The sequence below is a fragment of the Triturus cristatus genome, chromosome 2_2 (assembly GCF_964204655.1).
Source record: "Triturus cristatus chromosome 2_2, aTriCri1.1, whole genome shotgun sequence".
NCBI lineage: Eukaryota > Metazoa > Chordata > Amphibia > Caudata > Salamandridae > Triturus > Triturus cristatus.
Genome location: NC_140582.1, coordinates 545,877,067 through 545,898,566, shown reverse-complemented (window position 1 = coordinate 545,898,566; position 21,500 = coordinate 545,877,067). Strand labels below are relative to the sequence as shown.

The 21,500-nt window shown below is 45.5% G+C and overlaps 1 protein-coding gene across 1 annotated transcript in view; it reads left to right on the top strand.

Moving 5' to 3' along the window:
- Nucleotides 1–21,500, top strand: part of DCHS2 (dachsous cadherin-related 2) — a 1,150,696-nt gene that overhangs the window by 649,065 nt on the left and 480,131 nt on the right. Inside the window, exon 10 of the mRNA XM_085641695.1 lies at nt 19,292–19,303. Within this exon, the coding sequence (XP_085497821.1) occupies nt 19,292–19,303 (12 nt within the window). The remainder of the gene's footprint in view (nt 1–19,291; nt 19,304–21,500) is intronic.

Sequence of the window (21,500 nt, the reverse complement as noted above, 5' to 3'; positions counted from 1 at the left end):
ACAACTATGATGAAGAGTCATGACATGTCTTCTCTGGACAATCTGTAAGTCGCAGCCTGCAAGACAAAAATTAAAGATAAGAAGGTGTGTCATGCGCTCATCCAAGGACAGAGAGAGAGAGAAAGAGAGAGAGCATGAAAGGGAGAGAGAGAGAGTGAAGAGAAGGTAAGAAAGGGAGAGAGAAAGACAGAGGGGCCAATTCCGATCCGGGTCGGAAGGGCACCGAACGCGATCCGGCTGGAAAAACTACGAGCCGTACGCATGTTTTCTGCCTGACTCGTACAGCTGTACGAGTGAGCAAGTACGATGCGAGCTACGTGAAATTCACCGACCAAGTCGTTTCCGGGTCCGAACTACTCCGTACGTCTCGGTCGGAAGCTAACCGTGGCGTGCAATGGATGCGATTTATGACCGAGCCAGTACGGTGCACGCGTCGGACAGCCTGTGTGAGCCGGAGTGTTCGGCTCGCAAAACGTCCGGGTGGTTGCCTTTGGGGGTCCGCATAGGACCCCCTGTCACCCGCAGCCCTACGACTCGGACACAAGGGGAGACCCAAGGGTCCCCCCAACACAGGCATGTACGGTGCGGATGGCACCGACGCGTACCCACTGTAGGGGGCGCCCTTGCACGAGACGTACCCATTCAGTCAATGGGAGCCCATGTACGCGTCATACGACCGGCTCCCATTGACTTTTATGGGCGTCCGACTAAACCGAGTCTGGCAGCATACGGCCGCATCGTACTCGCTCGGTTGGACTGCAGGACTCCGGCTTAGTCGGAAAACACTCCGGATCCGGCTCGGTCGGAGTGCTTTCTGACCCGGATCGGAATCGGCACCAGAGAGAGAGAGAGAGAGAAAGAGTGAGAAAGAGAGCAAGAAAGGGAGCAAGAAAGAGAGAGAAAGAGAGAGAGAAAGAGAGTGAGAAAGAGAGCGAGAAAGAGAGAGAGAAAGACAAAGAATGAGACGGAGAGTGAGAAAGAGACAGAGAAAGAGTGAAAGAGAAGGAGAGAGAGAAAGAGAAAGAGACAGAGAGAGAGAGAGAAAGAGTGAGAAAGAGCGAGACAGCAAAGGTGGGAGAGGGAGAGTGTGCCGACACAGCAGACCCAGTCCTCCCTGCTCACCTGCTGCCACCGGTGTGTCTCCAACCACGTGCCGGTACACACTGCAGTCCACCAGGTCCCTTATCCGAAACAGATTACCGAATCATGAATGGCGGAGTCTACATCATTGCACACACCATCAGCACTTGCCCGCACCTGCACACACAGTCTGCGGCACACCAGCCCCTCCCGCCCCCCAGCAGTGATTGGCCACCTCTGCGCAACCAGACTCACCTTCTGCCAACAGTGTGTCTCTACGAGGGCCCACCAAGTGCCGGTGCAAGCTCCAAGCCCGGGTCCCGCGACCTTGGCAGCCTCCACATCATGCAGCCCCGCACCGCGTGCCACAAGATCACACACCTGATTCTGGGTCTTGATTAAAATGTCAGAGATCACATCAGTGCACGGGGCATCATCTCAGGCTGCACACCCGTCCAGCTCTTTAGGTGACACTAACTCTGTGAACTGCGAGGCAATGCCACGTGGTGGTAGGCCCATGCTGCCCCCTGGCTCAGTTCTACACTGCGGTCTAGCAGGTCTCACACAAATCCCTACCATTCCGAACCGCCAGGATGGCGCATCATCGCAGGCTGCACACCCGCTCAGCAATTATGGTACCCCTACCACAGTGCACCAAAAGTCACCATCCCGTGGCGGTGGGCCCTTGCCGGCCACAGTGCATCCGGTGCCACCAACTCAGTGCAACACAAGTCATGGACCCTCTATGATTGACTCCTGTGATATGCCAGGCGTACGCAGCCATGTCACCTCCGGCAGTGGGGAAGAACTGGGACACGTAGCGACATCGTCCCCCACTTTATTTGTAAGCCGAGTGGACTGGGTCAGCGTACACCAGGCCAGCGTAGGGGTGTGAATAATTATCCCTGGGCTCTTGGCGTGGTTCATTTCTGGGTTGATAAGCAAAATGAATAGAAGATGGCGGCACTCGGGGTGCGCAACGTTCATCAAGTGAATAAAGTAAACCAATGGTAAGTATATCTGTGGTTGCGAGATCCCCTTCCTGATATCGATTTATTTACTTGCAGATTCTTTGCTTTCCCCTGACGAAGGGCTCCGCCCGAAATGCATAGGGATAATGCATAGATCCATGGATGTTGTTTAAATCGTTTTCCTTAATGCTTCGTTTCACAAAGGAGTTACTATGATGATTTAATATGTGACCCACTAAATAAACGACCTTTCAAGCATGATTACCTCGATTACACGTGTTTGAACTATACGAAATGTACTGATGTAATTAGAATTTAGGAGTTTTTTCTCCAACCGGAGTGCCCCTGGAAACAGTGTAAGCCCCCCTTGCACTCCTTCGTCTGTTGTTCATTTCTGGGTTGGACAGGAAACCAACTGATGCATGTGTCTCTGTCGCCATGTCGGCGCCACATGGCCCGCAATCGACAATGTTACAATTTTGCAAGCGCCCGGAGTGCGACCGCTCACGAAGGGATTGTACAAGGAGCGCAAGACCGCTTGGGCTCCTGGATCATACTGTTGTGTGTGTTTTGCCAGTGGTGCACCATGAGCCTAAGTCTTAGCATCATTTCCAGCGCGAAAGCAACATCACATTTCCAGAATGCAAGCAGTTGTCGGTCTAACATTAGGGATGAAAGCACCTTTGTCTCAATTAATAATGCAGAAGGACATCTGCACCTCCGACCTTGGTCTTGCATGCTGCCGGCACCTCCTAAGAGAGATACCATAGCAGATGATGTCGGCTCCCACACTACGCACAGTGCAAATGAAAGAGCAACGTATCCATACCACAGTCACAGAAGTCCTGGCTCGAGGTACTCTTGCATGGAATACCCTTGACCCTTACATACACAACTATGCATGCGTCCAAACGTTGCACACACATACGACTCATTGCTCCTAGCTGTGACATGTCATCCATATAACTTCTGCTTGTCAGAAGAGTGCCGGTACTACGAGAGCCACCAACGCAATGGCAGGACATCCCGTGCACATGCACAATGGCTGTCACGGGGAACTGTACTGTGACAGAATGCTGTCTGTTAGTGTCTGATGCATTGGTCTGCATGTTGTGGCCCTTGTCCTGCCCGCACTGCTACCCACATGCAAAATAAGTCTACGCACCTTCACTAGTGTTCAATTGTGATGAGTGTTGATTAGAATGACAAATTGTGTGCCTCAATGAGCATTGTCAGTACACAGTGAGGGACTGACTGATGCATTTCACTGAGGGGTGAGTCCCTATTGCCAGCTCCACCTCTGTGAGCCAGACATTGTGGTTGGGATAGTTGCTGTGCTCTTACATGTCTTCAGCAATGTGAGCATGGTGTCCAACTTCTTGCCGTGTGTATCAATGTGATCAATCACCACAGGCTGTGTCCACCCATTTGAGTGTGAGTAGGTATGCAAAGAGATGTTCTGTTGTCAAATGTGATAGGGGACACTACTGTAGGCCTGCCAACCACTTAGACATTACATACACAGCCCTATTCCTAACATTGCGTGGGGCCAAGTTGTGAAAGTGCTCGAGTGTTGTTTCTGTGCATTGAGGCAACAGCTAGTGCACACATTCCCAGTCATCTCACTGCCTATGTGTGTCACGGTCACACATGCGCATTGCTTTCATTTCCCATGGTGTACCTTTTTGTTCAATCAATGTCCTTACATTCATCCATACTTTCAGACTTGATCGATTATGGACATGACACATCTGTGTCATTTTTATTGTTTTATTCACATTCGTTGGGGTTGTCGGAGCTGGAGCAGTACATGGCTATGCAAACACCACATTACATAAAGTGACATAAGTGAATGTGCTTTTCTACTGGAAAAAAATGATGTGCATGCTTATAAGTGGTAGCATGAACCTTTCCTACTAGTTCATAGATAAGATGAGCAGCCAAATTCTGAAGTGATTTTAACTTGTTAACCAACTTGTTAGGCCACCAGGAAAAAGACTGTCACAAATGACCATGGGTCACCTTGGCAGTCAGTAGGCAGATAATGAAAGATTTGATTGAGGGCCTCAAACTGATAAACAAAAACAACAAGACTTCTGCAGAAAAAGAGAGATTTTCATCAAGGTGGAAGCCAAGTTTATTCATGACAATACGGGGTGAGGGGCTGTACGTAAGGTTGAGGGGCACAAGCTAACTGTCTGCGGGGACTTGGAATACCCTAGTACAATGATCATTGGACTATATGTACAGAATTTGGGGATTGTGAGTTCCTAATTTGAATTCTTTGCAAATTGCAATAAGGAACTCGTAATTCACAGTGTACAAAAATTAATAAGTTGGTAATTGCGTTTTCTAATGGAGTCGCAGTAGACCTACTTCATGAATATTAATGAAGTAGGTCACAATTTGCAATCTATTAGGAATTGCTGCCATCACAGGGATGGTGGCCTACTGGAGTCAGGAGACCACCATGTCTGTGATTGCTTTTTAATAAAACAATCTTTTTTTTAATGCAGCTAGTTTTCCTTAAAGGAAAATGGGATGCCTTTCAAAAAATAAACTGAAACGTTTAAGAATATTTTTTTAAGAGCAAGCAGTGGTCTCTTGGACTACTGAATGCTCTTAAAAAATATTTTTTTCAACATTCACAAAGAAGAAGGACTTCTTCCCATTTGCGAATGGTTAACGCCATCCTTGAGGTGTCGGTAAAAAATGAATGTTTTGCAACCGTAATTTGGTGCAAAACATTCATACATATCACTGCAATTCAGTATTTGGAAGGGACTCCCTAAACACGCCCCTTCCTAATACCAAGGGCCAGATGTATCAACATTAAGAATAGTGATTTCCTAATTGCGATTGGTAGAAATCGCAATTAGGACATCACTATTCCTAATGTACGAAACTCATACAGTTTCATTTAGCGATTCCTAGTGGGTCACAATTTAATCTACTTCATGAATATTAATGAGGTAGGTCACAATTTGCGACCATTACAAATCAACGACATCACAGGGATGGGGTCCTGCTGAGGTCAGCAGACCACCATGTCTGTGATTGCTTTTAAATAAATCAGTCTTTTTAAATTCAACCTATTTTCCTTAAAGGAAAATGAAATGAGTTTAAAAAGAACGTGTCTTTTCAAAAAAATGTGTTTTCTTCAGAAGATGCAGCGGTCCCATGGACAACTGCCTACTCCTACCCCAATTTTTTTTTTACATTCACAAATGGAACAGGTCTTGAGGGGATCCATTCCCATTTGCAAATACATTGCTACTACACTTCTGTATAATATTAATGTTTTCCGACTGGAATTCAGTGTCAGAACATTAATACAAACCATTCTAATTCAGTATTTGGAAGGAACGCCCCTTTCAAATTCCGAATCAGTATGCAAACCAAAATTGTGATTCATGAATGTGCTACAGAATTACAGTTTGGGTTTGATCAATACCAAAATGCTTTTTTGCTGTCGCAAAGGGCCAATTCTATGAATCGGGCCATTTTCGACTACAAAAATGCTTGATACATGTAGCCCAAAAACACTAAACACAAATAGCGATTCTGTAACATGTCACCAAATCACAATTTGTGCTTTATACATGTGGAAAATCAGTCAACTTCTAACTACAAAAATGCTTTTGTACATATGCCCGTTAATCTTGTCTGAGTTAATTTCAAGAGAATTAGAATCCATCCAATAGGCCACTGCAAAATGCAATCAGGTAAAGAAGAGCAGTTCTGATCTTGAGACTTGTCGAGTCAGATAACCACCTGCGTTTCATCGGCATACCTCATGGAAAGTGACCAAAGGAGAGTATAGTTGTCCCAAATGGGTGACATATATGTTGAATAAAGTGGGGCTCCATGAGCCCTGAGGGACTGGGTAGGGATAATTGAATCTTCTCTGACTAAGGGTGTCTGTGAAGGTAAGAAGTTTAGAAGTACTTCACCAGCTTCTATCTCATTACTCCGATTTAAAATGATCTAAGATCAGTGCTGCACTATCCCCTTGATCGTGTACACCACTGCAACAAGTTCTGTGCAAAGGTCCAAAACCCAAATAAACTGAGTTCATCACTGAGTGGATAGTGAGATAGGATGACAAAATGTTGTTCACATGCTTTTTGCTTTTCTAAGATCTGAAGAGGGACTAGCAATAAAGACATTGTTCAAAAAGAAATCAATCATGAGAAAGTGTATCCCACCATCCAGGACTACCAAGAATTGTCAAGCCAGGAGGGGATGTGTTACTCATGGATGAAATTGTGACAGTTAGCACGTGGAATCTGCAAAATCCCTTGCAAATAGGGAAGTCCCATTCAAAGTTTCAGTAGAAAGGGCTATCTGGCCTTGCAGGCCAAAATCAGGTTTCTCTGAAATACATGTGTCAACTGACCTGCCATCAAAGTCAGCATTGCAGCTTATGAGTTGTATGTTAAGGTAATAGACAAACCAGTTCACCTTCTGGCACAGAAATTAGTATATCCAAAAGGCATGGCAGAATAGCATACAGTTGCTGGAATGCCTTAAGGGCCTCAAGCAGCAATCTATTCCCTTGTTCAACAGCCTAGTAAGGTATTCCACCTTCGGAAATATGTTCCTCTCCAGAATTAATTCTAGAGGTTCCTGGACAAGGAAATCAGAACCATGGATTTTGCTCCTCCTACATACGAGCCCACTGAATTATTACCATCTGAAGTAGAAAGCAACAGGGAGATATGTTTGCCAGGCTCGTGCTTGTGAATGTTCTAGATAATGTGAAGTGAGGACTTCTCCTTTGACTGAATCCCACCAGCCAAGTTGCTTTTGAGAATGTCTCCACAACTGCAATTGTTAGCATTGGACTGAATGATATCTGGCATAAACCCAAAATATGTATTCCAGGCTGGACAGCAACCAACCTAGTTCCTCCAAACACTCGCCTCAAAATTATTTGATCAAGTATACATTCCCTGCCTATTCTTTAAGGTGTTTCCTCTGTGGAGAGCCTTTAAATCAAGAAGGTTTTGAAGATGGCCTTAGTGGAATATTTGCCAGTTCCCTCAAAGAAAGGTTGGGACAGGGCCAAAAACAGCTTCCTCTTCTACTGGTGAAGCTTTTACTGCTGAAGCATTTGTATGCATGCCCTGGTCTCCTCTTTTTTTGGGAAAGGGTGCAAGCTGACATCTTAAATTCACTATGAGATAGGAAGGGTGATAAAGATCCCCTCCCATAAGGATAAAAAGATGAAAGACATTGAGCTATTGCACCATCAACAAGATGGAGTTAAAATATATTAAACAAATTTCCACAGTCCGTAGAAATGCAGTAAATTGATAATAGGGCCTTGGTGACAAAAGGTGAAAAATGAAGGCAGTGTAATTGTCAATCTTGGTACTAGCCCTTCTCCCACCCCAATATTCCAGAACCCCTAATTAGACTGAATCAAGACTAAGAAGTAAGCATATTTTCTGCCCCAATGGAGAATTTAGCCACAGACCATGAGTGCATCCCAAAGGAGATGGATGGATTCCCACTGTCTTGAAGTGCTCAATTGAGGGATTTTACCTTTCTGATGGCCATTTGTCCTTTAATCATCTTGTGAAACAGAATGATTGAACTGCTGAAGTCACTGTAGAAGGAACCAGAATGATGGTTACTTTCATAATCAATTTCCTAACCTCTTGATCTACAAAGTCATTTTTCATTACAGAGAAAAAGTGTTGAACAGGTCTGTAACATCAAAATGGAATTCACTGCTATGTGTATGTGGAAGCTTGGCTGAAGAAGAGTTGGAGGTCACACTCATTGGATTGAGATCCAGAGGATGCTTAGACAGTGGAGCTGGAGCCTTACACAGTTTCTAACATGGTCATGGTCAGTTGGCTGTAGAGGATGATGCCCAGGTTGCATGAATGGACTGTCAGTGTGGGTGGTGGTCTGTGTTTTTCTGGCCACCAGCTGTGGTCCCATGCAGAGGTGTTCTTCCCAAAGATCAGTACTTAGGTCAAGACATTGCAGAAGTTGGTTTTGGTGTTGGAGGGGTCCTTGGGGAGTGAGAGGATTAGTTGAGTGTCATTTGTGTAGGAGATTAAGCTGAGTCTGATGATGTCTGTGAGGCGGGGTCAATTAGATGTTGAACAGAGTGGGACTAAGGGATGATCCTTGGGGTACACCGCATATTACGTCCTTTGGAGCGGAGCTGAAGGGAGGCAGCCGGTTGCTCTGTGTGCACCTTGTAAGGAAATAGGCAATCCACTTGAGGGCGTTTTGTTGTATGCCAATGTTGTAGAGTCTGTCAATGAGGGTGTGCTGAGAGTTGGTGTCAAATACAGCAGAGATGGCAAGGAGGATCAGGACCACAGTTTCTCCACGGTCAAGGAGAATTTTGATGTCGTCTGTGGCAGCGATCGGAGCAGGCTTGGTGCTGTGATTAGCACAGAATCCTAATTGTGAGGTGTCGAGTAGGTTGTTTTATTCAAGGTATTTGGCGAGCTGCTGGTTTTTGGCATTTTCAAGTACTTTAGCTGGGATGGGTAGTATGGAGATTGGTTTGTAGTTTTTGAGGTTGCTGGAGTCGGCAGAGGATTTCTGTAGGAGGGGTCCTGGCACTGGGTGCTGTTCAGGCGCGGATGAGCACAGATGGGCTTTCCTTTGGAGTGCCTTCAGCGAGCCTGCGGTGCCACCGCGTATTGGCCTTCATGATTAGACCTGGGAGGTAGGAAGGGCTGTCAGGAAGGTGGGAGGGCGGGGAGCTGGAACAGCATCGGAAATGAGAACAAAACAGCAGGAATGGGCAGGGCAACATCAATGGAGGGCACAAAGCCTAATAAGCCAACAAAATAACCAAACAAGATTCATTTAAACCAACAAAATGAAGCTAATGAAATTAAAACTAAACTCAAAACCAAGCGGACCTGTGAGAAGCAGGGTCGATCTGGAGGCACTGGTAACTGGGAGCGCAGTCCCAGACTCATGGAGCTATCAGCGGCAATGGGGAAGAGGCGCAGTGACCAAAGGTCAAGGGCTACCCAAGTGCAACATGGGCATCTTCCTCGAGAGCCAACTGACAATGCAACAACAAGTCAGCGCAGTCCTCCTGCTTCCATTCCCTTTGCATTCTCTGCAGAATCTTCAGATGGTTCCCACTCAACACCAGAAAGTCCATCAAGCAGGCCCTTTTCATCAGCCACCTCGACTACAGCAACGCTCTCTATACCAGAATTTCCCCATAGCTCCTCAGAAGACTCTAGACCATACAGAACACTGCAAACAGACTCATCCTGGACCTCCCCTAATGGGCCCACATCAACCCCCACCTCAGAAACCTCCACTGGCTCCCCATCCAGGAGAAATGCCAGTTCAAGATCCTCACACACGCATATAAAGCTTTACACGCCCATGGGCCATCCTACAATAACCATTGACTGAACTTCGATCTGCCCCCAAGATTCCTCTGCTCTCTCACTCACCCTCATTCACACTTCCCACATGCATCTCAGGGGGGGCACTCATTCTCCTACATCGCCACCAAGTCCTGGAATGACCTGCCCGGCCACTTCAGAACAGCACCCTCCCTGGCTGACAACAGAAAGAGACTCAAGACCTGGCTTTTTGACCTGGACTTGGCATCTTCAGTGCCCAGATACCCCTAGGGTGACAGTGCTGCACTATACAAATGCTGATTGATTGATTGATTGAACATCACATCAACCATCTCTTCTCTTGCTAAATTTTGATTAGAACTGCAGGAAATCGAAAAACATGCTTCCTATAAAAAAATATTCTTATGAGTGTAGAGTCAGATGTGGTCTAATGTTGTAAGAGTGCAAAACTATCTGTTGTCTTGTTTGTATAACTTCCACAATGCAATTTTATATCTAAAATAAGAAGTTCTGAAAATGTCATATACAGTAGAAGTTTCAGACCTGGCATCCTTTGTCTGGTACCCCCCAAACCTTTTCCCTTTACTGATTTTTGCTGAACTTATAATTGTTGACATTAGGACTGTGCACTTTCCTCTCTTAGCTAGTGGTAAAGTTTCCCTACAAACATGGTCAAATTGAACTATACTTAATTGCCACATTTAATTAACTTGCAGGTACTGCTGCCTGTTCCAAGGGCCTGCATATTAAATGCAACTGGTGGGTAGCAGTACTCGGTGTGCTACCCACTGAAGTAGCACTACAAAGGATATCTCAGGCCTGCTACTGCAGCCTGTAGTGCAGTTTAAACTGCCATTTCGACTTGGCAACATAAACATTTTCAAACTAAAAACCACCTCTAAGGTAGACCCCAAAGGTTCATATTGCATGGTGCATGTTATTTAAAAAGAAGGCCATTTGTGTTTGTTTGAGATGCTCTGACAATGAAAAGCTCCTAATGAGGTTTTTCACTGTTGTAAGGCCCATCTCCCCATAGACTGGGCTGACGTATTTCAATTAATAAGTGCTAACTTCAGAGAAATTAATTGTAATTCAAAATCCTCTTTAATGGTAAAGTTGGAGTTTAGATTATCATTTTGAAAATGTCAGTTTTAGAAAGTTGACATTTTCTGGACCCATGTTTTTGAGGCCTTTCTAGGATTTTCCAGCTTGCTGGACCTGTTAATAGTTCTCCCAGGAAGAATGTGTAATAGGCCCAGAAGACAGTAAACAAAGGGACCTGGTTAGAGCTGGAAGAGGGGCTTTCCTGAAACGATTGCTAGGTGGGAGCTGTGTCCTGCCCTGATTACATTTGAAAGGACCTTGCTCACAGCACATAAAAAGGAACCTGAAACCAGGCCTGCCTTTGCCTCCCTAGACAGTTTGGAGCCAGAACCAGAGTAAGGGGAAGAACTGACCAGAACTAATTTGGGGATAGGTCAGGGAATTTCTTCACACAAAGGCTGGCACTAGATATAAAAGTAAGACCTTCAGAACCACTTATCAGAACACTCGTGGACAGGTGGAAGATTCAGAGGAAGAAGTGCCTTGCTGTCATAAGAACTGGCTGCTGTCTACTTGCATGTATCCTAGGCTCCCCATAGTGAATCAAAAGGTCAATTGACTGACCTGTGTGAACTACAGGGACAAAAGAAGATACCAAAGGCCTCTCTTCAAGTGCCCAGCTGGCCAGCTGCAGTTGGATCTGCTTGGACCTGCCTGAGCCCTGATGCTCGCCTCTGCTGGAGTAAGTCCTCATCCCCAAGCCAAACAGGTCCTGGAACCTTGGCTGGCATCAATGAGGACTCCTCCTGAAGTACAAGGTGAAAATCCTGAAGTTTCGACTCTTCACCAATGGTCCCATTCATGCCAAAATTCTGCCGTCTATGAAGACAGTGGCTGTCTATGATGACTGGCAACACAAGACCTTCACGGTACAGCGTCCACGAAGCTCAAAATATGACCCACTCTTCACACTACAGCCACAACTGTCTTCAATGCTCGACTGGCTCTTCATGCTGAAAGCCTCCTCTTCCCATCCACCTCCAAAGTGAACAGAACACTTCATGCTGGACTTGAGAAGGTAACTCTTCAGCGGGACTAACCTGGTCCCTGTATCTGGCCCACGCTTCATCTCGGGCAGCCTGTACTGGTGACTTTCATCCCCATTTAGCAGAATGAGATGGCCGTAAGTCGTGCTTTCTTCTTCTTGGTGTTAGTTCACTGAAAACTTTAACATTCAATCTCTTTGACTCTACTGATTGGATATTTGTCATTCTGGTATCATGTTATTTATTAAAACGTACTGTTTTTCTCTAAATTGGTTTGGGGCTTTTCTTGAATTGTGTTTTTACGTTATTACTGTGTGTGTGTAGAATAAATACTTTACATATTTTTTCTAAGCTAAGCATGACTGCTTTTGTGCCAAGCTACCAGAGAGTTAAGCACATGCTAATTTGGTGACTTTCGTGGTTCACACTGACAAGGATTGTGGTTGTTGCCTGGCATCACCCTCCTCAACCAATAACCACATTTCTTACAGTGAGGTAAAGGGCTATAATGCACCACTTCAAATCCAAAACACTCAAATCGGGTTCAATCACCAAAACCTTGACAGTTGATCACCAATATCACATAAAAAGGCATTAAAACACTTTTGTTGATCTCTGGTCTCTTCAAGCAACTTGTGTTTAACGAATGCCACACACAGACACACATATACATTCACAGGGAAACAAACTACAAGAATTCCTAGCTATTGAGGATTCCTCCATACTTCCGAGATACTTTTCACCGCATTGATTTGTTGAATAATGGTCATTCATCAGTTTTTAGCAATATTATTTGATTTTCTATTTTATGTTATCCTTCCAAGATCAATTATATTTATAGATTTAATCCATTCTTTCTCCACCAATCAGTAACTGTGTGATAAAACAACCAAAATGGTATACTGTGATTTTAAACATACTATTTAACAAAAAAGTATATTTGCCAATGAACATCAACTCAACTGGAGAATACCTGTATGGGTCTCAGTGGCAGTTAGCAAACCTGATGCCATCATGTCTATGCTATTTATACTCTAGTCTAAACCCCCTATGCTGCCTGCCACTTGGAGTGACCCAGAAACAGAAACATATAACAAAAGTGAAGATAGACCTTCTTAAGCCTCAAATTTGTAGTCAAAATATTTCCATTGTCAGATACACTTTCTTAATAGCTAAGTAAAAATCAAGCAGAGGCGAGATATTGTTATTACAGGTGATTAAAACATTTACTTCTATCGCATTTGCCAATTTATTTTGAAAACAATAATTTGAAAAACTAAATGAATAGGTATTAAAACTTGACACACTAATTTGAAAAAGTTAATTTTGAAAAATAGCTGTTAAAATATAACACTACTTCTGCTTTGAACCCATTGCTCTATGATATACAGTATATTGTTAAAACAGTTGTGCTACTTGTCTTTCATTGTGTATAGGGATCTACATGCCCCAATTTTCCTTCCCAAAGACAGTCTGTAGATGTATAACTATGAGATGTTTTCTTTTGTAATTTTTTTATGGCTCTCGGCTGTTCTCACTATCCTTCTTTGAGTTTTCTTACCAGGGAGCAAACATACTGTAAACCATGAGCATGTGATAAAATAAATACAATATTTTGAATTCCATTTACAAGGATGTTATTTTACACTTTGTCCATTCTCACTGCATGAAAACTCTTTGACCCAGTAAATCACAAAATTAAAACAATTCCACTCTTCACATTTAAAACATATTTTAGAGATGCTTGGGAGCCAATGATAGTTGCTCCTGTTTTCTCTTTGGAGTATTTCATGGTAGGAGCTCCAGTATAGGCTATTGGTGGAACTTCATTGAGATATTTTCTCAAATCCTTGCAATGTCTTTCTCAACATTTAAAATGTAGTCAATGTTAATAATATACATTGTAGTGAATCTTATTATTTCTGACTTTTTCACTATCAATTTCTAATTAATTTTGAGTAAATCTAATCTTGACACAATTGTAGCCCTAGCTCTCACTCTCTGGATTTGTAACCTCTCAGTAGAAATGTCATGGCTATAAAGCTTTCTTTGTTTTCAAGCTAAAATCTGAGGTACAGTTCCTCCTGGCTCTTAAGAATGCCCCATAGAGGAGGCTATCTTTTTGCCTTTGTGAGTGTGCCGCTGCTTCATGAAGCACATTGTTCACTGATGTTGGATTTCTATATATCCTAGATGATACAATATTACCTTCAACATATAGTTCCACAGCTAAGAATGCTATACTATATGGATGGAATCCCAAACTCAGAGTTACATTGAAATCCTTCCCAATCAAATTGTCATAATAACTCATTAATTCACTCTTTCTAATCATAGTATTGTTGTCAATGTATCTACCCCAGTGTATCACTTTATCTGTGTAATATGCTTGTCCACTCCAGGCATCCTCTCTCTCATACAACCCCATTGAAAAGGTTTGCATAAGAGTGTGCAAACTTGCAGCCCATTACAGTCCCTCTTCTCTGGTGATATAGCTTATCATCTTATAAAAATAAGTTGTTCCCTAATACAAATTGGGCAAAATCTAAAGCTGCCTCGAACGTTGGCTGATTTCATAAACAGAAAATATCTTATCACTTCCAAGCCTTTCTCATGTACTATTTTTGTATATAGGCTAGACACATCAATTGTGGCTAATTAATACTCATCCTCCTAAAGTACCTTCATAAATTGGTTCAATACGTTTTTTGTATCTCATATGTACAAAGGGACTGTAGTTACCATGGGTGATAAAAAAACAATGTATTCCAAAATTATCTCAGTGTGTGATCCAGTCCCCCTAGGCAATTTGATGACCAGTAGGAGTTCTACCTTCCTTGTGAATTTTCAGAAGAACATAAATAATTGGTATCCTTGCTATATCAATATCCAAATATCTATATTCTACTGTAAATAAATCCATGTCCAAATATTCCTTCAGTTTCCTCTTTAAGGAAGGAGGCATCTTTACTCTACGATAACTATTCCATCAAAAAATCCTGGTCACCTAGAGCCTGTTAGTATTTTGTATTAGAACCTCTTTCTTTAGAGCCTCTTAATTTTCTAGGACAGATGCATCACAATATTTGCCACCAAGTTTACAACTAGCTTTCAGGTGTCATCTACTTGTGGGTACTGTTGGACTTGGCCCTTTTTGCAGGGTCATCCCTGAACTTTTAGCCTTCCTCCTATATTTTTTCTGACCTGTTGTTGGCTGTTTTATGACTCTGGGCACTGTACCACTGCTGATCAGTGTTAAAGTGCATATGCTCTCCCTATTGTAAATTGATGTATGAATTGGTGATTCCATAATTGACTGATTTGGTTTACTTGTCAGACCCTAGTACAGTGCACTGAGTGTGCCCAGGGCGTGTACATCCAAATGCTGCTGGTGGGCTTGCAGCACTGATTGTGCCACCCACAGAAGCAGCCTTGTAAAGTGTGTCTAAGGCCTGCCATTGCAGAGCCTGTGTGCAGTCTGGTAATGTCATGCTGACTGGGCAAGTGCACCCACTTTCCAGTCCCTAAAGCTTCCCTTTTCATCATATCAGACACCCCTATGGTAGGCCCAAGGGCAGGGTGCATTGTAAGTATTAGGTAGGACATGCCCTGATGTGTGTGGCATGTCCTAATAGTGAATTACAGCCATTTTCGTTTTTCACTATTGCAAGGCTACCTGTTCGCCATAGGCCAGAATGAGCTGTTAGATTATTACATGTTTATAATCTTAACTGACTCAGAGAACATGGTAGAAATTCGAGTTTAGTATGCCTGAACTCAGAATGATAAAATGCATATTTTAGTGAAGTTGGTTTTAACATTCTGTGTTTGAAAATACCACTTTTAGAAAGTAGGTATTTTCTTGTCTAACTTTCCAAACCTGCCTCTGCTAAGCTGTGTATTCCTCGTCTGGAGTTTGAGTGACAGGGGCTGGGGCTGGGGAATTCCAGGGGGCTGGGAAATTCGCAGAGACAGGGTGAGTCCGCCCAGTGGTGAATAGAGAGATCTGCATCTAGATGGGAGGGAGGAGTTGCACCTGGGACCTGAATAGGACAGTGCCTGCCCCGCACAGTGCTGGCTCCACTCCCTGTGGTGCGTCTGATGTCTCTGCCCTGCACTGTGAAAGGAGAGAAGGAATCATGTCAACAAAGTTCTCCAGGGCTGTGCTTTCCCTCCACACTGCTGGCTCCACCTCCTGTGGGGTGCCTGATGTTTCTACCCTACTGTGAGAAGTTGGCCTGGTATATGATGTTCACTAGTTAAAGTGACCACCTTATACCATGCCAAGCAACCCTTATGGTGTGGTTGTAAGTCAACCTTTTCGGACTAGCTGCCCTAGTGGTAGCGTAGGCTAAGCAGTCTTTGAGGCTAAACTCGTGAAAGCGTGTTAAGCAGGCTGTTTTACCAAATGTAACCCCCTTTTATACCAATGAAAGGACACCACACAGATATATATTCAAAATATATATGTATTTATTTCTCAAAGTAACCCCTAGACTCTTTATGAGCACAGGAGCACAAATCGTTAAACAAGAATACGTTAGAATACACAGAAGTTGCACTTTATGTGGATAAGCCCTGGTGGCCACTCGAACCATATACTAAAATAGTGGTATAAGTACCACGAACAGAAAAGGGGAAAGGCCTAGGGCCTCTAGAATCTCTGGGCCTACAAGGAGCTAACTTTAGTTAGTGACCAGGAGGTCCACGGGTTGCGTGTGCAGAGCAAATAGTCACACACGAGCTCCCATAGGTTTTCAATGGGTGTGTAAAAGTTACAAAGTTACTGCAAAAAGGATTTTCCGGATGGACTATGAACTCAAGATTGGAAACACAGACACTAGAGATGATACTCTACACTTGGGCACCGGAGTGCTAGCTTTACCTCACCCACAGGAAGCGGGTGCATAGGTCTCGAAGTGCGTCGGGTTTCTTCTATATGTTCAATGGAGCCTGAAGACAAAGGTGCTGCAGGCGGTCGGCCCGGAAGAGATGCGGTGGATCCAAGGGTGGATCGGAGTTGTAGAAGACCTGTAAGCAGAGGGGACAGTGTTCACAGTCACTAGCCAGTGACCAGCGTGGCACCAGGTGGGTACCAGGCGATGTTGGGTGCAAACAGGAGGAAAGGGGCAGCTTGTCTCTGCAGCCACATGGTCCCTGAAGGTCGACGACGTCCAGGAGTCGGGTCACGAGCTGTCCCACGCAGGCTCTCGCTGTCGGCAGTGTCGGCAACTTGATCGAAGCAAACAAGCCTTGGCAAAAGCAATTGATGTGGAAAACAAAATAAGCTGATGGCTCTGACCAGCAAGGTCAGAGGGTCTGCTCCTTTGGAGGGGAGCAAGGGCCAGTCTGGAGCAACCAGACCAGTGGTGTAGTTCTTGAGGTTCGTCACCAAGATGGCCACTAGCCAACGGGCCAGCAACCGGTTAGGCGCATCGAGTGGCAAAATGCAGAGGGGCCCCACGCAGATCATGGAGATGCTGGAGGGCTCACCTTTGGTGCAGGTGCTGCTCGGGTGTTGGGCTTCTCAAGACCCAAAGCACAACTTGGAGGGAGCCTCGGTTGTCGCGCTTGCAGCTTGTCGTGGTCTTTTCAAGATGGCTGGCTCCACGTGTCTCGGTGCCTCCACGGGTTCCTTCTTTTCAGGGACTGTGGATCGGGTGGTGAGAGGTCTGGAGATCCAGGTCTTGTCAGTCTCTGGGCTCAGGCTCCGGCAGGAGGCGGCGGCAAAGCAGACGTTGATTCGCTGGATGGTGCTTGCGTTAGCAAGGTGGTCACTCCCTGACCACAGGGGAGATTTCCTTCAGTCCTCTGTGCGGCAGAGCGTCGAAGTTCCCGTCTTCTTCTTGCAGCTAAGTTGATTCCAGGATGTCTAAAGTCTTGGGACACAGCTCCTACCTTTAAGCGGATTCTAGGGGCCGGACTACCTGCTAGGTCCCTCCCTAAGGGTGGGACCAGGAAGGGGGGTGGTTACACCCCCAATCCTTTGTCCAGCTCGCCCCAGGTCCAGGGCTGGTGTGCCCCAGGACCGGATTGAACTGGCATATGCACCGAGGCTCCTTGTGAGCCTCAGGCATGTCTGGTTTCTTTCAAGCCCTACCTGACCAATACACAAAATCCTGTCTGGGGTGGTGCTCGCACCTCCCCTGGCAGGAAACCCTTTGTCCACGTCTCCCAAGCTGGAAGGACTCCCAGCAGCAGGAGGGCAGACTTGTGTCTGTGGTGGCAGCATCCATTTTGTGGAGCTGAGGCTATGTCTGATTTTACCCGGGTTTCAGGTACTGCACATGTCGTGTCCCTCTAGAAGGGTGGAATGCTAACCCCGTCGCCAGAATTGGCGAGGGGTTAGTATTCCAATTCGTATGACACCTTACTTGACATGTTTTGATAAAGCCAAACCAAAGATAGCATTTAACCGCGAGGTTCATAATGCACTTAAGAGTATATGGTATGACGATATCTGGAAACGGTAGAAGGAAGTTGTTCCGACCACTGCAGACAGGCTCAGCTCATGCCAGAGCACCATCTCACATGGAACCAAGCACTCTGCCTTCAGGATTGTTAAGGCCTGCCATAGGAGTGACTTATAGGTTAACATGTGTCCCATTTAAGGTTAGGTATAGGTATACTACACCTGAGTAAGAGGTGGTTACACCAACTTACCCCAGCTGAGTGATCAGCCAGTTGTGTCAAATTTGTTAGGCCAAGCCTGGGGTGGCATAATACATGCTTCAGCCCCTGGCAGGCCTTAGATACACCAATGCCCTGGGTACCTAGTGTACACTGGTACAAGGGGCTCACAGGGAGATCTAGTTACAATTGGTTATGCACCTAGAGTGCATAGTGTTAATTTAGTAGAGAGAACAGCAGGCTGGGGGTCTGATTAGCAGGGCCACAGCCTCAATATGTCAAAAACCAGTGAAGCAAAAAGCAAAAATTTGGGGTGACCATAGGATAGCAGACCCTACTCTCCTACACAACCCCCCCCCCCAAACGCAGGGACATTAAACTAGCCTTGACCAGTCTCGTCTTCATGTCCTAAGTGGAAGTACCTGGAGAGACCATCTGCATTCCCATGGTCTGTACCTGGCCGGTGCTCCACTGTAAAGTCCATACCCTGTAGGGAAATGGACCACCTAAGCAGTTTGGGGTTTTCACCCTTCATCTGATTTAGCCACAAAAGGGGCTTATGGTCGGTCTGAATCTTGAAGTGAGTGCCAAACAAGTATGGCCTCAGCTTCTTCAGGGCCCACACCACAGCAAAGGCCTCCCTCTCAATAGCTGACCAATTCTTCTCTCTGGGGGTCAACCTTCTGCTAATAAAAGCAATGGGTTGGTCTTGACCATCTACATTAAGTTGTGACAGCACAGCTCCCACACCCAACTCAGAAGCATCTGTTTGGACAATAAACTCTTTGGAGTAGTCAGGACTTTTCAGGATAGGTGCAGAGCACATGGCCTTCTTCAGGTCATCAAATGCCTTTTGACAGCTTACTGTCCACTGAACCTTTTTGGGCATCTTTTTGGATGTCAGATCATTAAGAGGAGTCACAATGGACCCATAGTTCTTAACAAACTCCCTGTAGTACCCAGTCAAGCCCAAGAAAGCTCGAACTTGTGTCTGGGTGGTTGGAGGAGACCAGTCCTTGATGGATTGTATCTTACTCTCCAGTGGTTGAACTTGGCCTCCACCTACAAGGTGGCCCAAGTACACAACCTTACTCTGCCCTATCTGGCACTTAGTAGCCTTGATAGTGAGGCCTGCCTTTTGCAGAGCCTCAAGAGCCTTCTTCAGGTGGATCAGGTGATCCTCCCAGGTGGAGCTAAAGACAGCAATGTCATCCAGATATGCTGCACAAAAGTCATCCAACCCAGTAAGGACTTGATTCACCAACCTTTGGAAGGTGGCAGGTGCATTCTTCAGACCAAAGGGCATCACCACAAATTGATAATGCCCACCTGGGGTTGAGAATGCTGTTTTGGCCTTAGACTCCTCAGCTAATCTGATTTTCCAATAGCCAGCTGTCAAGTCAAATGTGCTCAAAAACTTAGCAGAAGCTAGTTTGTCTATGAGCTCATCTGCCCTTGGAATAGGATGTGCATCTGTCCTAGTGACAGCATTGAGTCCTCTGTAATCCACACAGAACCTCATCTCTCTCTTGCCATCTTAGGTGTGAGGTTTGGGGACCAGAACCAGGGGCTCTCTGAGGGTTCAATGACACCCAGTTCCAGCATTTTGTGTACCTCAGCCTTTATACAGTCCCTGACGTGGTCAGGTTGTCTGTAAAGTTTGTTCTTTACAGGCAGACTGTCACCAGTGTCCACCACATGGGTACACCAGTCACTTTGACTAGGTATCAAGGAAAACATGTGTTGAAATGATTGTAGAACCTGTCTACATTCCATCTGCTGATGATCAGTGAGGTTGCCTCCAAGGGTCACTCCTTCAACTGAGCCATCTTCAGGGTTCTGAGAGAACAGGTCTGGGAGAGGGTCACTCTCTTCCTCCTGTCCCTCATCTGTAGCCATGAGCAAGCCCATGTCTGCCCTGTCAACATATGCTTTTAACCTGTTAACATGTAGTACCCTGTGGTGACTCCTGGGAGTTCCTAGGTATACCAAGTAGGTAACCTCTCCCTTCTTTTCCAGGATTGTATGGGGTCCAGACCATTTGTCTTGGAGTGCTGCTGGGGCCACTGGCTCCAACACCCATACCTTCTGTCCTGGCTGAAACTCAACCAAGACAGCCTTTTGGTCATGCCAAGCTTTCTGTAAGGCCTGGCTTGCCTCAAGGTTTTTGGATGCCTTCTCCATATACTCAGCCATCCTGGAGCGGAGACCAAGTACATAGTCCACTATGTCTTGTTTAGGCTTTTTGAGAGGTAACTCCCATCCTTCCTTCACTAAACACAGTGGGCCTCTCACAGGGTGCCCAAACAACAATTCAAAGAGGCTGTAGCCAACTCCTTTTTGTGGGACCTCTCTGTAAGCAAACAGAAGGCAGGGTAGAAGGATGTCCCATCTTCGCCTGAGCTTTTCAGGTAATCCTTTGATCATACCCTTTAGGGTCTTGTTGAATCTCTCAACAAGCCCATTGCATTGTGGGTGATACGGAGTGGTGAACTTGTAGTTGACACCACATTCCTTCCACATAGCTGTCAAGCTGTCATAGCTGTCAAGTATCCTGACATGAAGTTGGTACCTCTGTCAGAAACTACCTCTTTAGGAAACCCCACTCTGGAGAATACTCCCAGCAGGGCCCTGGCCACAACAGGAGCTGTAGTAGTCCTAAGGGGCATTGCCTCTGGATACCTGGTGGCATGATCCACTACCACTGTATAAATCTGTGCCCAGATGCAGTGGGAGGATCCATGGGACCCACTATATCTATTCCCACTCTTTCAAAGGGGACCCCCACCACAGGTAGTGGTATTAGGGGGGCCTTTGTTGTGCCACCTGATTTGCCACTGGCTTGGCAGGTCACACAGGAGCGACAAAACTCCTTTGTATCTTCATTTATGTGAGGCCAGTGAAAGTGAGGGACAAGCCTGTCACAAGTCTTGTTCTGGCCTAAGTGTCCTGCTAGAGGAATATCATGGGCCAAGGTAAGAAGGAAGCCCCTAAATTGCAGAGGTATAACCAACCTCCTGGTTGCACCAGGTTTTGGGTCTCTAGCCTCTGAATAAAGGAGCCCTTCATCCCAATACACTTTATGGGTACCTTGAGCATTCCCAGCAGCCTCAGCAGCAGCCAGCTGTCTGAGGGGTTCAAGAGATGGACAGGTTAACTGAGCCTGCCCCAAGTCAGCCCTGGAAGGTCCCCCTGTCCCCAGAAACTCAACCTGATCAGGTTCAAGCTCTTCAGGGACAGTTCCTTCAGGGTCCTCTAGATCATCTTCCTGGGAAGGCTGATCATCACCTTGAGGCAGGGGGGAAGGCACAGCCTTTACCCTCCTGTTCTTCTTCTTGGTAGGTGCTTGGTCCATTGTTCCA